Genomic DNA, 18,709 nt, shown 5'->3' with positions numbered 1-18,709 from the left:
TCCAAATGAAGTTCTTAGCAATGCATATTACTAATCAAAAATTAAGTTTTGATATATTTATAGTAGGAAATTTACAAAATATTCTCATGGAACATGATCTTTACTTAATATCCTGATGATTTTTGGCATAAAAGAAAAATCAATTTGACCCATACAATGTATTTATTTTTTTATTTTTGCACTTTTTTTTTTCAAAACTTAAGGTTTTGTGCTCCAAGGATACATATTTGAAAAGGTTACTCAGATATTTTCTTATAAATGTAAAATACCCTAACTCTGTTAGTTAGGAAGTCAGATAAAAAAAAGTTTAATTAACCACAAAACTTAGGAGGTCTAGATAAGATCATGATTGGTATCAGATGATTACTATGCAATCGAGAATTTATTTATTTTTTGCCACGAATCACTGCACAATGGTTTTGAGTGACGTTTACTTTAAGAGACCCTGAATATCAGAGCTTTGGTTTGTCTCAAACCCATTATAACCTTAAAAAGACATAATTCACCTCATGAGCGTGTCACATTCTCACCCCCAGACCGAAGCACAACACTCCCAGTGATGGAAAAACTAAGTGAGAACAATTCGAAGTATGAGCCCGTCTGGCCACGATCCGACCCGAAACCTCCCACAGAGCTCCCGGGATCCTTCAGGACGAGAGATCCAACTCCCCTCGAGCCGTCAGAGACTCGCTCTGTCTAGTCGAACAAAAGGGGCAAAAGAAAAGCAGAATGTATCAGTCTGGACATAATCCCAGCTGACTTGAACCTGAAAGGAGTCCAGATTGAGATGTTTTTCCTTCACATCCTGGGGCCAGTAGTTCAGAAGGTCTCATCCGGATCAGATTTGGAAATCCCGTGTTTTGCGATCCAGGATCAGGTGATCCATTTTACTTTTGTGCTGGTTTTTCAACGCAACATTGAACTGGATCGCCCTGATACAGATACACACTTCTTCAGATTTCCAAATCTGGATCTATACAGAGCCCCTAAAGTAAGTTTTGCATTGCATTTATACAAATAACTACTACTGACTGATCCATCTCTGATGATTGTTCACAATCAGTGAATTAAACAAAAAAATTTAAATGTAATATTTTTGTTTGATATTTACAGCTGTTTGGGGATCCGGGAATACATTACATGTTCAAATGCTGTATTTTTTGACCAGTTTTAGGGATTTATTACATTTTTGTTCCTGAAATCCACCCTTCTGCTAAAAATCTTATTTTTATTTTTTTAAGTAGCCCAATGTTACTAAAATGTTTTGAACAACACAAACTGAGGATTTAATCCAGATCAAAACCAAGATTGGCTTTTTTTGATCTAATCCAAATTCAGAATTCTTTTTTCTTATGAACAACCCGTTTTCAAGATTTGATCCGATGTGATGACCAAAATCCGATCCGATTACTCTTGAATAACTGGCCCCTGGCTCCTCGAGGAACACTCGGGCTGAAGAGCTCAGAAACCTTCAGCTTCGCTCAGTGATTTACTGTAAAGATGCGCATACATATTTCCCATAACACACAGTGAGTCACACAGGAGGAGCGCTTTCCCACACACACACCTTGAGGTTTGGGATTGCAGGATGGATTCCCAGCAGTCCAGGACGTTCCAGGAATCGAGCAGGACGCTGGCATCTCAAGCAGACGTGCTCTGGCTCTTCAGCAACACCTGAGCGTAAAAATGGGTCAGAGGTTCAGTAACGTCTGAGAAAACCAAACATCCAAAAATATGCATGAAATTTGTTTTCATGTGGTTTGGAAAAACCTTTGCACCACTTTCAGGAAATGTTTTGATTCGTGGAAATATCTAGAAGAAAGGCTTATTTTCTTTGCATCAGAGTTTACTCATCTTGAGGGTTATTTTCAAATGTACATCTTATATTTCTATAACAAATGTCTTCTAGGTGTTTAAACAATTGATAACTTTAACTAGTGTTTCCATGCCATGAAGTGAATTATACTGCATGTTCATTTTCAAAGATTTGCTTACCTTCACACATACAGCCAATGAGGTCATTTCCTGTTTACGTATTGTCACTGCATGACAACAAAATGTATTCTTGCTTTTTTTTATGTTTTAAATAATTTTAATAATAATAATAAAAAAAAACATTGTCACTGACAACAAGCCCTCAATAAACCCAAGAAGAAAACATTGGAACAAACAATAAATAATGAAATAGAAAATAAAATAATTTACAAATAATAAATATAAAACATATAAAGCAAACTTTTAATAAAAAAAATAAGCCAAAATTTAAACTTAATTTGTATATATTGCAAGTAATTTATAGATTTAAGCTTTATGGAGTTTAAGGATTGAGATACATTAATACAAATTAAAAAAAGAAATGCCACAGAACTTGCAGCAACTTCAAATCTCCATTTGTGGAACAAAAACATATAGCATTAATATATGATTGCACAAAAATGTGATTTTCAAAAGCAGGTGTTACATTGTTTGCGATTTGTGATGGTTTTATAGCGAGTACAACAATCATTTTGGTTTTTAATTATAAAATGTGTCAAACCAATTAGTTGAATGACATTCTGAGAATGAATGATGAAAGCTACATAAGTCATTTTCTATTGGTTTATTAATAAAGACACAAAAATATAACTGCACTAAATGTAAAGAATTAAAAAACGTTTTTACATACAGCAAAAAAAATGATATTTATATAATTAAGGGAAAGAAGAAACCTCATGTTATATTGACTAGAAAAGTAAGAGCTTTTTTTTTTCTAACATTTTTGTGTTAGTGTTGAGACTGACTGTAATTAGCATAGCGGTTTAATTTCTAACCAATAAACAATGATGAATAGTTTTAAATATATATATTTTTTTATCTATCAATATCTTATATTGCTGTGGCCACCATTTGATAATAGCTTATTCCTTTATCTTACTTTAATCATAAAATGTTTAAATGAGGGATGCTTATATATTTCCCCCATTCTCATGTCATTAGTTTGAAGAACAGTTTAAAGAGGAGAACTTTCAGGATTGTGTGTGTGTGTGTGTGTGTGTGTGTGTGTGTGTGTGTGTAACAGCAAAGGAAACTGCTGCCCTCTACAGGTGGAAAAACAAAACTGTGCAAATACTCCAGAGGAAAAGATAACATTTATTATTATATTCTGTAAATATAAATCACACAAAGCATCTCAGACACATTGGGTTCATTGTGTAGAGTTCATGAAACAGTCAGTGAGTGAAATCACTTGCTCTTTTTCTTCTTTTTGGCAGCAGGTGCGTCCTGCAGGTCGTCTTGGCTCTCGGCCGCTCTCTTTCTGCTGGTTTTATCGCTCACGTGTCTGCTGGAGTCACTTGTGGAGAGCTCATCTGTCTCCTGTCCTTTGTCTTTCTTCTTCTTCTTCTTCTTCTCTTTGTGATGTCTGTTTGCGTTGGAGTCTATCTCTGCTGTGTCGGCGGTGTTTCGGTGGTTTTCTGACATCTCCTCCAGGCCGCTGTCGTTCAGAGACTCTTTCTCACTCTTGTCTTTCTTCTTTTTCTTCTTGGGTTTCGGGCTGTCGATCGTGTCATCTGTGCATTCTGCTTCTGTAGTTGATTCCTTTTGTTCGGTTTGGGCCACAAGCTCTTGCACTCTGAAAATCAAGAAATTATTATTAGAAACGACACACTTATCTCTCAAGTCGATACTATTATGAAACTTGGGTTCCAAATCGATGCATTGCATTTTTATTTTATTTTATTTTTTTTTTTTTTACAATGTATTGCAATTTTGTTTGCTTTTCTAACACTGCATTCAAGCTTTAGATGATACATGAATGTGAGTTTATTTCAGGAGCATCAAGCCATAATGTACTACAAAATGGTTATTTCAAAAAACCTAAAATCAGTTAAGTAAAATAAACACATTTTACAAAATTGCTACGTTAAGCTGTTCCTGTCAATAAGAAAAAAAACAATAAATTGCACAGCAGGCTATTTTTGTAAACAATTACTTATTTAAAATAAGTGTTCTTTAAGTGTCCGATTTAAGAGAAAAGCTTTGTGTTAATAAAAACCACATCCATCATTAGGATTTTTAAACTTCTAACTGTTGCTTCAGGCTAAAATATGAGTCTATAATCCATAACACTTCCTTCAGTGAAAGTCAATTTCCTGTTGTCTTTAACATAAAAATAAGAGCAGCTTTTGTTTGTAATGTGTGCAGACTTCTCTTCTGATTCAGACGAGATTAACACACATCTTTTCACTTCACAAGACATTAACTGATGGACTGGAGTGGTGTGGATTATTATTGCGATGTTTTTATCATCAGTTTGGACTCTCATTCTGACGGCACCCATTCACTGCAGAGCATCCATTGACGAGCAAATGATGCAATGCTACATTTCTCCAAATCTGATGAAAAACAAATGCATCTACATCTCGGATGGCTTGAGGATGAGTACATTCACAGCAAATGTTCATTGATTCCTGTACTATTCCTGTAATAGAGCTGTTTCAAGTTTAAAAAAGAGAAAATCGGTTCACTGTACCTGGACTTCTCCAGCCGTCCTCGGATGAGCAGAACACCTGCATTATCAGCGTCCAGCTGGAGGACCTCAAACTCCAGGTTTTGTCCGACGCTCAGTCCACAGTCCCTCCACTGCACTGAGCTCAGCAGACCGGGCTTCACCACCGACGCGTTAAAGCAGCCGTGAACCAGACAGCCCACGTGACCCACTCCTATTTTATTAATCACACCCTGAGCGGCACACACACAACATTAACAGAGGTTAGTTCACCCAAAAAATTTCAATTAGCCCATGTTTTACTCACCCTCAAAACAACCTGTGTGTATATGTCTTTCTTCTCTCAGACGATTATTATATTAAAAATGATCCTGGCTCTTCCAAGCGTTAGAATGGGAGTAACTGGGTGTTTTTGTGCAACAGTCCAAAAGACGTCAAATAAAGCGCGTGCATCCATATTTATAAAATATTAAATATGGATATTTTTCTATATCCAAAAATGCATGGATTCGCTTGCTTTATTTATGCCCCCGAAGCCGTGCGAGGCATTTTTTATTATGGATGCACGCACTTTATTTGACTTCTTTTGGACTGTTGAACAGAAACACAAACCTACTGTCATTATAAAGCTTGGAAGAGCAAAAATGACTTTTAATTTAACTCCAAACTGGATTCTTTTGAAAGAAGAAACTCTTATAAACCATCAGGCAATGCATAGAACATGATGTGTAGCTCATGAAGATCTCGTAAGACGTACCATGAGCTTCGATCCTTTCTTTGGTTGGAAGACTACGAACGACGCCTCGATGTTGAAGTGAATGAAGCCTTGATCGTCATGAATATCTCCATACTGTCCCACGACTTTAATGTTGTCATATGCCATAGGAACACCTTTCAGACTGCAAAACAACAGAGATGAGCGAATGGCTGTTAGATTTTTCCTTCGTTGTAATCTTTATTGATAAATGAGGTTTAATAAGTTTCAGATTTGTACAATAATTGATTATCAAAATTTCAGTTAACAGAGCTCTAAGATTATGCTAAAGAAATTCTTAAACCACATTTTGTTCACTAATTTGTTTATTATAAAATAGTAATTTACACCAATCAAATTAGTGAATAAAAATGTGGTTAAAATACATGAGAACTATAACAAAATAAAAAAGTAATAATCTAGCATAATTAAAAAATTAAATGCATATTTTCCAAATAACACAGCTAATATTGATCTGAAAAAAAGCATCTAAACTGCACATAAGGCAATTTAAATATGAAATATATAAACTTTTTAATGAAATAATTATGTTTTGACTCCCATTTGTTGTTGAAATAAACATTTAAACAGTGGGTGTAATAAAACTTCACGACAGATTTATAAAAAGAAAAAAAGAAATTATAAATATATATAATTAAGACATTATAAAGGGGCTTAATAAAAATATATAGGCTAATAGAAATGCATATGCAGAGCATATATGTAGAGCAGTCTAAAGTTTACATCCCCTTGCAGAATCTGCAAAATGTTAATTATTTTACCCAAATAAGAGGAATCATAAAAAGCATGTTATTGTTTATTCAGTAGTGACCTGAATATGTGAAGATATTTCACATAAAAGATGTTTACATATAGTCCACAAGAGAAAATAAGTTGAATTTATTTATATTTAGCAAAATTCTCCTTTCTAGAGCAAAAAATAAATAAAAAAAAGTCTATTATTATCGGAGTTCACAAACATCGAATGAAACCTTCCCATCATGTATTGCAGAAAAGATGGATATTATTAGAGTCGGGGTTCAATCTTCAACTGGCTGGCAGGAGCCGCCACTGGCATGTCACGTGACCTGTCAGTGGGTGGCTGGCAGCTGCCAGTCTGATGCTGGCATGTCACGTGACCTGTCAGTGGCTGGCTAGTTGTCTGCCAGTCTGCCTTTGGCAAGTTTTAGAAACCATTGATTTTTGGCTGTTTTTGTGTTTTGTGTTCCACCCTCTCTAGCTCATTTATTATGCATCTGTTGATATGTTTTTGTTCTTTTGCATGATTGGTGTTTTAGACAATTTATCCCAATTGAAACAGTAAAATGGCCGTGATCAGACTGTCAGCTTAATGACGCTTTGCTGGACGGTCTATTCAGTCAGCCGCGGCTGAACTGCGGTTATAACGCGTTGCCTTACACTCTCGCTGCAATGAAATACACTGTTTTCTTATTATGAATGTAATCTCAGGCATCTCTTCTTTAGTATGATTGGTGTTTTGGGGACGATTATCCCGATTAAAACAGTAAAATGGCCGTGATCAGACTGTCAGCTTACTGACGCTTTAATGGACGGTCTATTCAGTCAGCCGCGGCTGAACTGCGGTCATAACGCGTTGCCTGACACTCTCGCTGCAATGAAATACACTGTTTTCATATTATGAATGTAATCTCAGGCATCTCTTCTTTAGTATGATTGTTTTTTGGGGGACTATTATCCCAAATAATCCAGTAAAATGGCCGTGATCAGACTGTCAGTTTACTGACGCTTTGCTGGACGGTCTATTCAGTCAGCCGCGACTGAACTGCGGTCATAACGCGTTGCCTTACACTCTCGCTGCAATGAAATACACTGTTTTCTTATTATGAATGTAATCTCAGGCATTTCTTCTTTAGTATGATTGTTTTTTGGGGGACTATTATCCCAAATAATCCAGTAAAATGGCCGTGATCAGACTGTCAGCTTACTGACGCTTTGCTGGACGGTCTATTCAGTCAGCCGCGACTGAACTGCGGTTATAACGCGTTGCCTGACACTCTCGCTGCAATGAAATACACTGTTTTCTTATTATGAATGTAATCTCAGGCATCTCTTCTTTAGTATGATTTGTGTTTTGGGGACGATTATCCCGATTAAACCAGTAAAATGGCCGTGATCAGACTGTCAGCTTACTGACGCTTTGCTGGACGTAGGCTATAGGCTATACATCTATTCACAGTAGGCATAACGTGAATCTTTCTCTATTGTTCCCTAATGGCTAAACAATTTCACTAATTATATGATATACTAATATTGCGAACTACATATATTTTTAACTAATTAATTGAACTAAATATTTAGATAAACTTGTTTGTAACGTTACATGACGTGTGTGCCGGGATCTGACTGTTTTAATAGCCATACCCACCCGAGAAGCAAAGCGTCAGTAAGCTGACAGTCTGATCACGGCCATTAACTGGTTTAATTGGGATAACCGTCCCCAAAACATCAATCATACTAAATAACAGATGCATGAGATTACATTCATAAAAAGAAAACCGTGTTGTTAAAATATGTTCATTATGTCCTCAGTTGTATCAGAGAATGTCTAATGTTGTATGTAATGCTGTATATGTTTATGCCACAGGAGGGCACTAAAGTGTCAGCTATTAGAGGACCCATTTGCGTCATTAAGTTTGTCTCAGTTGAGTTGCCGTAGGCAATAGAGAAAAAATAATAACACTGAAGGCTAGCTGTCCGACCGTGAGACTGATGTGTCGGCAGCTAGAAAAATAAATATGCCAAGAACGGCTAAAGATTATCCATCTCTATCGTCCAGTCTTTTCCTCCAAATGCAACGCTAGCTGCAACTCAACTAGTGAATTTCCTTGCAGCGAGAGAGTCGGGCAACGACTCGACTGGATAGACCGTCCAGCAAAGCGTCAGTAAGCTGACAGTCTGATCACGGCCATTTTACTGGTTTAATCGGGATAATCGTCCCCAAAACACTAATCATACTAAAGAAGAGATGCCTGAGATTACATTCATAATAAGAAAACAGTGTATTTCATTGCAGCGAGAGTGTAAGGCAACGCGTTATAACCGCAGTTCAGCCGCGGCTGACTGAATAGACCGTCCAGCAAAGCGTCAGTAAGCTGACAGTCTGATCACGGCCATTTTACTGTTTTAATCGGGATAATCGTCCCCAAAACACCAATCATACTAAAGAAGAGATGCCTGAGATTACATTCATAATAAGAAAACAGTGTATTTCATTGCAGCGAGAGTGTAAGGCAACGCGTTATAACCGCAGTTCAGCCGCGGCTGACTGAATAGACCGTCCAGCAAAGCGTCATTAAGCTGACAGTCTGATCACGGCCATTTTACTGTTTCAATTGGGATAAATTGTCTAAAACACCAATCATGCAAAAGAACAAAAACATATCAACAGATGCATAATAAATGAGCTAGAGAGGGTGGAACACAAAACACAAAAACAGCCAAAAATCAATGGTTTCTAAAACTTGCCAAAGGCAGACTGGCAGACAACTAGCCAGCCACTGACAGGTCACGTGACATGCCAGCATCAGACTGGCAGCTGCCAGCCACCCACTGACAGGTCACGTGACATGCCAGTGGCGGCTCCTGCCAGCCAGTTGAAGATTGAACCCCTACTGTATTATTATGTACTTTTGTAATCTGCCAGCTATAACCTGCTCACTTCTACACAAACTACATCAAGTCATGATCAAACTGGTGTCTTTGGAAGTTGACTTCAACAGATTCAACTCAATTTAAGCAGCAATACAAGTAAGCCAACCTTACAAACTAAAAAATGGATCAGAGTTGCACCTTTTGGGGTAACGTTAACTTTACAACAGTTTGTCACTGGAGCAGGACATATTTGCACCTTTTTTAACCCTATTGGGTACATATTAGTTCCTTGGGTACGTGTTGTTACTTAGATAATAAAGGGTACAATTATGTGCTTTTAAAGGTACTGCTCCAATGAAAAGCTGTTGCACCCCAAAAAGTACACTTTTGGTCCCCTATTGAACTTCTACAGCAAATGACAGCAGTGACACACAATGACAAGTTTACAAGCAGTACTATAGTAGACTATTTTTTAAAGGTATTATGTTTTTATTAACCGTATCATAATACTGAAAAAGACTTTACCTGCTGGAGTATTTGAGCAGCTCGGCGTTGAGTTCCTCCTTTATTCCGGTGCGTTTCTTCTGCAGGTACTGCGGCGGCAGCGCGATGTGTTTGCGGCGCGAGTCCAGCACGAGACATGAGTACCGCGCGCTCAGCAGCTTCACCGCGTCCGCGAACGACGGGATGAGACACGGAACCGGCGCGGAGACTCTGTCACCTCCGGCTGCGACATTTCCACTCGATGTCGAGACATCTGCGGGGTTTGTGACAGGTTTCGGTGCTCCGTCCTCCTGCGTCCAGTTCGCCATGCCGTAGTTATGGAGGAGCACATGGTGCGTTCGCTCGCTGGTTCGCATTCGAAAAGTGCGGAGTGATACACGACCACTGGCGGAGAGGAGGAGAACTACACTTAGAAAAATAAAATAAAAGCATTTTAATATAATATTTATTTATGTTGTTTTGGTTAATAGAAAGGAACTATTTAAAAATTAGAAATAATTAACTTTCTTAATTATAATTATATTTAACTACGCCGAAAATAACCACTACTATTAAAAATACAAAATTTAAATAATTATAAAATAAAATATAATTCAATAAAATTAATCTCTTGTGAATTTGTTTAGATTTTTCTGTTGTTGTTGCAAATAGTACGGGACTATTTAAAAATTAGAAATTAGCTTGATTAATTACACTTAACTAAAACGTTAAAAAAAATTATATAAGTTATAAATAACTAATTAAAAATAAAATAAAAATGTAAGCAATATTTTTATGTTGTTTTGATAAATGGTAGGAAACTATTTAAAAGTTAATAATTAACTTTTTTAATTATAATTATAATTAAATAATAATCAAATATAAATTATAAATAATTAATCAGAAAAATAAAAATAAATAAAATTAGTCTCGTGATTTTTCTATTTTTCTGTCGTTTTTGTATATAGTAGGAGTCTATTTAAAAGAAGAAAAACGAATTAACTTCATGAATAATAATTAACTAAAATGTACAAATATTATTCAATATAAATTACTAATTTAATAAATAAATAAAACATGATTTTGCTTGAGTTATTTCAGCTGTTTTTTATAAGAAGCTACATTATTTACATGGTTAATAGTAAGGAATTATTTAAAAGAAAAATAAAGAATAATTAAAATTAAATATTATTTACCATCAATGATAAATAATCAAAAAGAAAAATGAAAAAGAAAGACTTTCGCACAGTACTGTATTTTAAAGATGTAGGCTATATTAAAACAAACATCTTTGGTGTGTGAATTAAAAGTGTTACTGTGTGTTAATGGTTTAATCATCAGTCATAATGCAACAAATTACATTTGACATCTTTATTTCATGTTAATATGAAGTCCCTATATAAAAATACTGTCAATTAATAAATATCTTTACAGGCATCTTGCAGTGTGCATTTTTATACGATCAGGAAAAAAGCATTCAGTATACCATACAATATCAAGATTACAATTTCAGATTCAACATTCCCTTTATCTAGATACAGGGAGAGAGAAAGAGATACAGAAAGAGAGAGAAGATCGTTTGCATGCTTTTTTGTACTCATATATCTGTTTTCTGTACGCTGGTTGTCAAAGTCATCAGCTCTGACCTCTCCTGAGGTCATCAGGTAACTGGACACTGATTGGCTGTCTGTCTGCTCAATAGTGTTATCTGACGCTCTGTCTACATTATGTCCGGTGAACGCCGTCTGTGCTTCTACTGTCAGCCCGACTCAACCAATCAGAGTGTAGAACTGTCAGCCTGACTCAGCCAATCAGGTGGAAGAACTGTGCTGTTAAGAGTGAGTGGGAAGCGAGCTGTCATGGCGAAGCGCTCCGTCCGTTGTAGGAGACTTGAGAGATGCCATTGCTGGTGCTATCCAAAACCTCCTGCAAACAGACAAACACACGGGCGAGTTTGTGAGGAGGTTTCACTATGAGATAGATTCAGACAGACAGGAGAGAGAAAACCTCGATTTTTAGCTACTATATAAGCGAGATGAGCTTGTTTCTGCATCAGATTTGGAGGAATGTAACATTGCATCACTCATGGATTGTCTGCAGTGAGTGGGTGCCAATAGAATAATAGACCATTTGTTTATGAGAAACAAAGTCATCATGAAGACATTTTTAATTTCAAACCATTGCTTCCTGCTAAAATACAAGTCCATAATCCATAAAAACCCATGTTCCAGTGAAAAAGAGGTCTGGTCTGAATCAGGAGAGAAATCTGCACAGATCAAGCACTGTTTACAAGACAAACGAGTCCAAAACAGCTCTAAACAAATACGTGTGTGAGACAAAAGGATATGGACTTTTTTCACACATTATTATGGGTTATAGAATCGTATTTTGGATAGGTTTGATGTTAAAAACGTTTTAATGATAGATTTGTTTCTTAAAAACATTAATCTTTTGGCTCCGCAAGATGTTAACTGATGGACTGGAGTGGTGTAGATTACTTGTGGATTATTGTGATGTTTTTATCAGCTGTTTGTACTCTTATTCTGACGGCACCCATTCACTGCAGATGATTTTTTGATGAACAAGTGATGCAATGCTACATTTCTCCAAATCTGATTAAGAAAAATAAACTCCTCTACATTAACCTACATTAGCAAACGAAATACGATGTTTAAAACTGGCTTCATTCAATGTACATATTTCTGTATTAAGTATGAAAACTGAGTCAGCTTTGATGTAATGTTGACTGTGTGGGTATGAGATACACCGCACAAACATACCAGCTCCTGGCTTACCTTCTCTGCCATTTCTTGCGAGTGATGCAGTGAATGTTCTCTCTCCAGAAACATGCGCTGCTGTTCGCTGCTGGCCAGTCTGCAGGTCAGCCATGTGGAAAGCGTGCAGCTGCTGACGCCCAGACATGCTAGAGACATGATGGCCAAATGAAGAGATTGCATGCCATCTGAACGCTTGACCAGTGCACGTACAAACTGGAAGTTCAGGATTCCACCGATTAACCCACAAATGCAGCAGGAGGAAAATAATATCATCTGAGAAAGAGAAAAACATACATAATGTTAGCTGTTTGTGTATGCATATTGTGTGCATACAATATTCAAATAATAATACTGCATGCATATGTCATTAAAATAATAACACATATTGCATGCATATATCAAAATAACAATGCACATTGCATGCAAACATTAAAATAATATTGCATATTGCATGCATACAACATTCAAATAATAAGGCATATTGAATGCATGTATCATCAAAATGTTAACACATTGCATTCATCATGAGAGAGAAAAACATAATGTAAGCTGTTTGTGTATGCATTTTGTGTGCATATAACATTCAAATAATAATGCATATTGCTTGAAAACATCAATTAAATAATAATGCATATTGCTTGCATACATCCTTAAAATAATAACACATTGCATACATACACCATTGCATGGATGCAATATCAAAACAAATGTGCATATTGCATTCATAGAGTAAAATATTGCATATTAAATATTGCATCCATAAATTATTGAAATAATGTATATTGCATGCATACAATATTTAAAAGATAACGCATAAAACATGCATTTAAAATTGAAAATAATAATGCATATTTCATGCATTCATCATTAAAATAATGCATATATTATTAATATTATTATACACTTTAACAAATGCTTTAATAGTTTAACTTTTTGTGGTGGACAGAAATTAGTAAGTAAAATATAATCAGAAAGTAAAAATCAGAAATATTAATTAAATTATCAAATTAGTGTTTGCCTGTGTAAAAGTAACAACCAAAGTGCTAGGGGCGTTGCTACACATTTGCTAAGGTGCTCTGATTGGTTTTCATCTTCATAAAGGTCAGAGTATATTAATTGGGAAGCGTACAGCACAGCAGAAATACTGTATACGGTGGATGAAGATGAAACCATTGTGTACTGGGAGAATGGATTGTGCTGCTCTGTGATTTTATAATTGGTCAGACCTCATCCAGACAGTGACATTATCTGCCTGCAGAAAACTGCCACCTCAACACTTCAGGACATATCTGACCTCAAATTACACAAGAGACTTCTGACTCCACAGCACATTATCACGTTTTTCCTGGATGGCACACCCCTTTTTAGTGCGCCATAACTCCAACTGTCACTGCTCGGTATTGTGCACTGCAGAAATTGTTGGCTCCTATGATAAATTGCTTACAATAATAATTGTGGGCAAATTACTAAAATGTAAATATACTGTTGTATTGGTAGACACTTTGATCAAAATAGCATACCATCATACCACTTGTTTTTGAAGTATTTACAGTGCACTAGGAAGATCTATAATAAAGCATTTGCATTTGCATTTCCATTGAAATAAAAGGCCGTTCAGCTCATCATTTGTAAATTGTAAACATCCATTATTTGTGACTTTTAAAGGCACTACAGGTAAATCGGGTAAAATCTAAACTAATACTGTAAATATCACAGTACATTAAGATAATTATTTTGCATTACAAAAATATAACAAAACATGCAAATTAGGCATTATATTAATAAATATGCACTAATTTGCATACATTTCCAGACCAGAAGTCTGAGCACTGGATTTGTTGCTGTTTTCTTTGGGGCAAAAAGCACGTTTACATACGTCTTTTACTGTAATTTACACATTAATATTATAAAGCCAGATTAAAAAAATCTTGTTTCATTTTGGTGACAAATGAGAGTCAATGTTTTTTACTTTACCTTTTATTACTCTATTAATAGGGGGAAATACTATCAATGGGTAGAAAATATATACATTAACCATATTTTTTGGAATAAATGTTACAAAAAAGCTTGTAATGATGGTAAAGTGGTAAGGTAAAGTGCAATTATAAAATCAGGTAAATAATGTATGAACAAACCGCTCAGTAAAACCTTACAGAATAGAAATAGGAATAAAACTGTAAATTTTGGTGTACAGTATGTGTTACTGAAGTGGAGAATAAAACTCATTTTGAGAAACTGACTATAAAGATATGGACTGTAACAAACCTCAAGATGCAAATAGATGACGTGCAATAATAAAAGTAGCAGAATAATATATGAACAAATCCCTCAGTAACAACCGTTAGAATATAGATAGGAATAAAACTTTACATTTTGGTGGGTGCAAGTACTGCTTTAAGAAAACAACTTTTAAAAAGATCCATTGTAATTGAAATCTACAGATGTAGAGAGTGTAAATAAGCGATGTAAAGTGATGTCAAGTGTAATAAACACTTAAATGTGTGCTTTGTGTGTTTTCTTTCCATTAGTCTGAAAGAAGACATGTTCTGGAAGAAATATAGCCCAAAATAACAATGGTTTTGCATGTAGAGTCTTGGCTTCAATCACAAAATAAGATTAAAACTAAAAACTGAAATGCATATAACCTCATTTATTTTGAAAAAAATTATTGCATAATGTTTCATATACAATTTTAAATTACATAAGGTAACAAGCATATTCATTTCCTTAAATGACTGCATTATCAATTCTGCTTAAACAGCATACCATCGCTCATATTTTACTGTAAAAAAAATAGTATGCAGAACATACTCAGCATACTACTCAGCAGGTATTCCATTCATACAGCAGCCCATATCATGTTACACACTGAAGAGGAACAGCCAAAACACACTTTTTACAGTATGTTGGCTGTTTAAGTATCTAAACCCTGCTGAGATGAGACTGTCCACTGGACTACAGATAAAATACGTAAAGTGTTCTTGAGTAGCTCCTGACGTTACTGTCAGGAATTCAGAACCATTACAGGCTGACGGGGAGGGTTTGCTTTTAGCCGTACAATAACATTACAAGCAAGGCATAGAGGCCCGTGAAACAAAATCAATCTGCAGGAGAGATCCAGAGATAAAACGAGAAACAGTAAAGCGTGTTTAAGGACAAAGCTGAAAGCTTGTATACAAGAAATCAAAGGTAAACAAGGAATGCTATGAAAAGAGATAAATGGAGAGTATGACGGGAGAAACGTGAAACCTCTCAGACTAGTGTTTCACTTCAGGATGGATTTGTGATTAACACTCTCCACTGGGGCGGCTCACTCCACTCAGAGGTGGCTAATTGAATCTCATCTCTCCAGTGAAGTATCCTGGGATATTTACACACACACACACACACACACACACTCACTGTGAGCTGTAACTGCATGAATTTTGCATGCATTTATCTAGGTAAATACGCACTAATTTGTATAGATTTACAGAACAAAAATCAAAACATATAAACCAGGTTCAAAATTCTTGTTTAGTTTTGTTGATCTATTAAATTTTTAAGGTTTTCAATGAGGGGATTTTGGATATGTACTTTTATCACCCGATAAATCCAAACAGTTTAAATCACAAAACTGGATTTTATATATATATATATATATATATATATATATATATACATATATATATATATATATATATATATTTTTTTTTTTATGCTAAATGTAATATGTAATTGAAATTAGATGCAATGTAAACAAATGTGCATGAAAATAAACACCTAAATTATTTTTTTTTGATGTTTTCTTTTCACTATTCTGAAATAATGCATGGTAAGAAAAGGAAATCTCAAAATTGACAAGTGCATGTAAAACCCAATGGTTTTGTCTGTATAGTGTCTTGCATTAAAATCACTAATTAAGATTAAAATTAAAAATTAAAAATAACCGTATTCATTTTCAACATAACAACCTGACATCTTTTTCATTGAATTAAACGTGCGATGTATTGAGGTCTTGACAGAAAATGTAGCATACTACTGTTTGAAATATTTGTTTAACATGAAATTTGAAATAAAGAATGCATGTTGTTAACAGTTTATATTTTACAAAAATAGTCTCATACAGCCACCAAAAACTATTTCTAAATTAGAATAGCATTTAATGTGAGTTTTTACATTCTACATTAAAAAAACCCCACAAACAAATCATGAATATGTGTGGTGAAATGCATAAGTACACTTAAGAGTATGTTTTAGATCTTAAACTACAGTTAAAAATCTTGTATTGCCGTTTACATTTTAAAATATTTTAATTTGAACCAAAAACCGTTTAACTTCCATTTAGACATTTTTATTAGAAAAAACACATATGTTCTCATGCTTTAAAGACCTCAGAAACCTAAACACTGATCTGAAGAACCTTTCAAATATAACGAAACATCATAAAGCATATACAGTAAGTGTAGGAGACTAGAGAATGTGCATTAACTGTTTACAATCCTAACTTTATTGGCAGTGAACAACATTTAACATCCATGCAACCTTTTCTTTATAGTGAACCAAAAATGGTTCTTTTATGGTACTGATGCAAACAAAACCCTTTTGATACCACTTTAGGAGGGTACTAGTTTACAGTGTGTGCTCTACAGTTGAGTATACGTACTTGCACAGCAGAATGTGTGTATGAGAATACTTAAGCGCATACTCACAATCAGTCCTGTCCTTTTCCGTGCACACAGCATGCCACACAGTCCACAGACAAGAAACTATGAAACAGAAAACATCATATTTGAGCATTTTACCAGAAATGAATCAGAGTCACATCTGACATGAACTGAACTGAACACACTAATGAGGTTACGCTATATACTGTATTAGTCAATGAAGCAAAGATCTCACATGTGCCATGAAAATGTGACATATTCACAAAATATCAGATTCTTTTACAATAAATACTGTGCAGATATAAAAATGCATCGAGGTACTTATAAAAATCCCACGGAATTAAAATTGTGAAAGTGTACTTAATTGTTTTGCACTTGTAGTTCAAATCTTAAAAGTTTATTTCAAACAACTTGTAGATTATGTAATATTAATGAAATAAAAGGCCACTTAAGTGACTTAACACTTTCATGACTATGTTTCTTAACATACTTAAGTACACTTTCAAATAAAGTGCACTTTGTAATGTCAAATTGTTGTTTGTTACATGTTATTTGATTTTACATTTATACTAATTAGATTTTTTATATTAATCATATTAACATTTCAAAGACAATTAAAGCATGAAATTAAATATAAAAACATAAGTCCTATTTAAGTGGGTCAAAAATGCATTTAATGTAAATTTAAATGATGTATCCGAGAACAATACGTGTAGTTCTCACATTATTTAAATAATAAGTACTAAATTAAGTACACTATAAGTACATGTAAGTACACGTACCGTAAAATAAAGTGCAACAGACCTATGCTAAAGTATGATTTACTGTTTTTTTCTCAAAAGTATGTCCCCACAGAACTATCCCCTAACGTTCATTATTGGTTGTTTTGGGGATAAACCAAACAGGAACATCCGGGCAACGTTGTTTGCAGATTATTTTTGTAACCAGAAACTAACCTTCCCAGAACGTTCTGAGAATCAAAAATTACATTTTCATACAAATACAAAGATTTTTATATAAATGCTGCACAAAACTTTCATTGCTTGATTCGGATTACTTGTTTATGCTGAAGAAGACTAGAAAAGTGTGACCTACACAAACTCCGCTCCATAACGGAGAAGCGTCGCCCTGCTGGGTCTTGTGCTTCGCCTTCACCCGGAAGATGCCCACCGTGCCCAGGGCGATGCTGGACACCCCGAGCCCTATCTCCAGCACCGACAGAACCAACAAACTCGAGATGATCTTCCGGCTGGAGCACATCTTCGCTCGGACATCCTTCTTGACCGGTGCGCAAACACTTCACTCCATGTCTTCACAGATAAACCAAACGTATAAAATCCAAGAAAGTGTGCAGATGAACATCAACTTATGTGATTTCTCCTAAACACACCAGCAGTTCATGAGTCAGTGCAAAGATGTGCCCTCCGCGATGCGTAAACGCCAGCAGTTTAACTTTACCCTCCTCCTCACTCTGTTTACCATGCTCCTGCTCCTGCTCCATGCGGTTTCCTTCAGTCTAACGGAGGAAAAGCTCCGCCCACTGTCACCATCGAGTTTTTTTTTTTTTTACAGTCCTGCAGTAGAATGGCTCTAAAATAGTTATACAATCGTCGTTTGATCGTATACTTGACGGAATTCCTTAGAACGTTAATTGTTCCAACTGTTCCAAATCTAATCTGGCGGGAAAAGTTGCGTTTCTAGCCGAAAGCGAAGCAGGTGTCCTGACGCGGTTATGCGCAATGGTGCGTAAAAGCGCTGATTGTGGTAAACGCGCCCCGGTCAGTTTATTGCATTAAACCAGCGAGTTGGACACATAACGGCACATGCAATCACAGCGCGTTAAGACACTCAATCACATTTTATTAGAAAGGTTTTGAGTGGACCAAATCCATAATAGTGCGCATAGAAGTTCTATATATAGGGTGCTGGA

General features: G+C 35.5%; 2 protein-coding genes across 2 annotated transcripts; both read right to left on the bottom strand.

The window, feature by feature from the left end:
• Positions 1-3,109: 3,109 nt before the first annotated feature.
• On the bottom strand, positions 3,110-9,747 carry LOC132144609 (DNA-directed RNA polymerase I subunit RPA43-like). Its single transcript, XM_059555172.1, has 4 exons — positions 9,399-9,747; positions 5,244-5,385; positions 4,511-4,719; positions 3,110-3,610 (listed from the first exon to the last, which is right to left on the bottom strand). Exons 1-4 carry the CDS (start codon positions 9,731-9,733, stop codon positions 3,223-3,225), a joined length of 1,074 nt encoding a protein of 357 aa, XP_059411155.1. The 5' UTR covers positions 9,734-9,747; the 3' UTR covers positions 3,110-3,222.
• A 979-nt stretch (positions 9,748-10,726) lies between these two features.
• Positions 10,727-18,272, bottom strand: LOC132144608 (transmembrane protein 196-like). Its single transcript, XM_059555171.1, has 4 exons — positions 17,875-18,272; positions 16,825-16,881; positions 12,152-12,406; positions 10,727-11,282 (listed from the first exon to the last, which is right to left on the bottom strand). The coding sequence occupies exons 1-4, from the start codon at positions 18,037-18,039 to the stop codon at positions 11,214-11,216; spliced, it is 546 nt and encodes a 181-aa protein (XP_059411154.1). The 5' UTR covers positions 18,040-18,272; the 3' UTR covers positions 10,727-11,213.
• Positions 18,273-18,709: the final 437 nt, after the last annotated feature.

The sequence above is a fragment of the Carassius carassius genome, chromosome 8 (genome assembly GCF_963082965.1).
Source record: "Carassius carassius chromosome 8, fCarCar2.1, whole genome shotgun sequence".
Taxonomy (NCBI): domain Eukaryota; kingdom Metazoa; phylum Chordata; class Actinopteri; order Cypriniformes; family Cyprinidae; genus Carassius; species Carassius carassius.
Note: the sequence above shows the minus strand (reverse complement) of the source record. Positions and strands in the feature narration are given on the sequence as shown.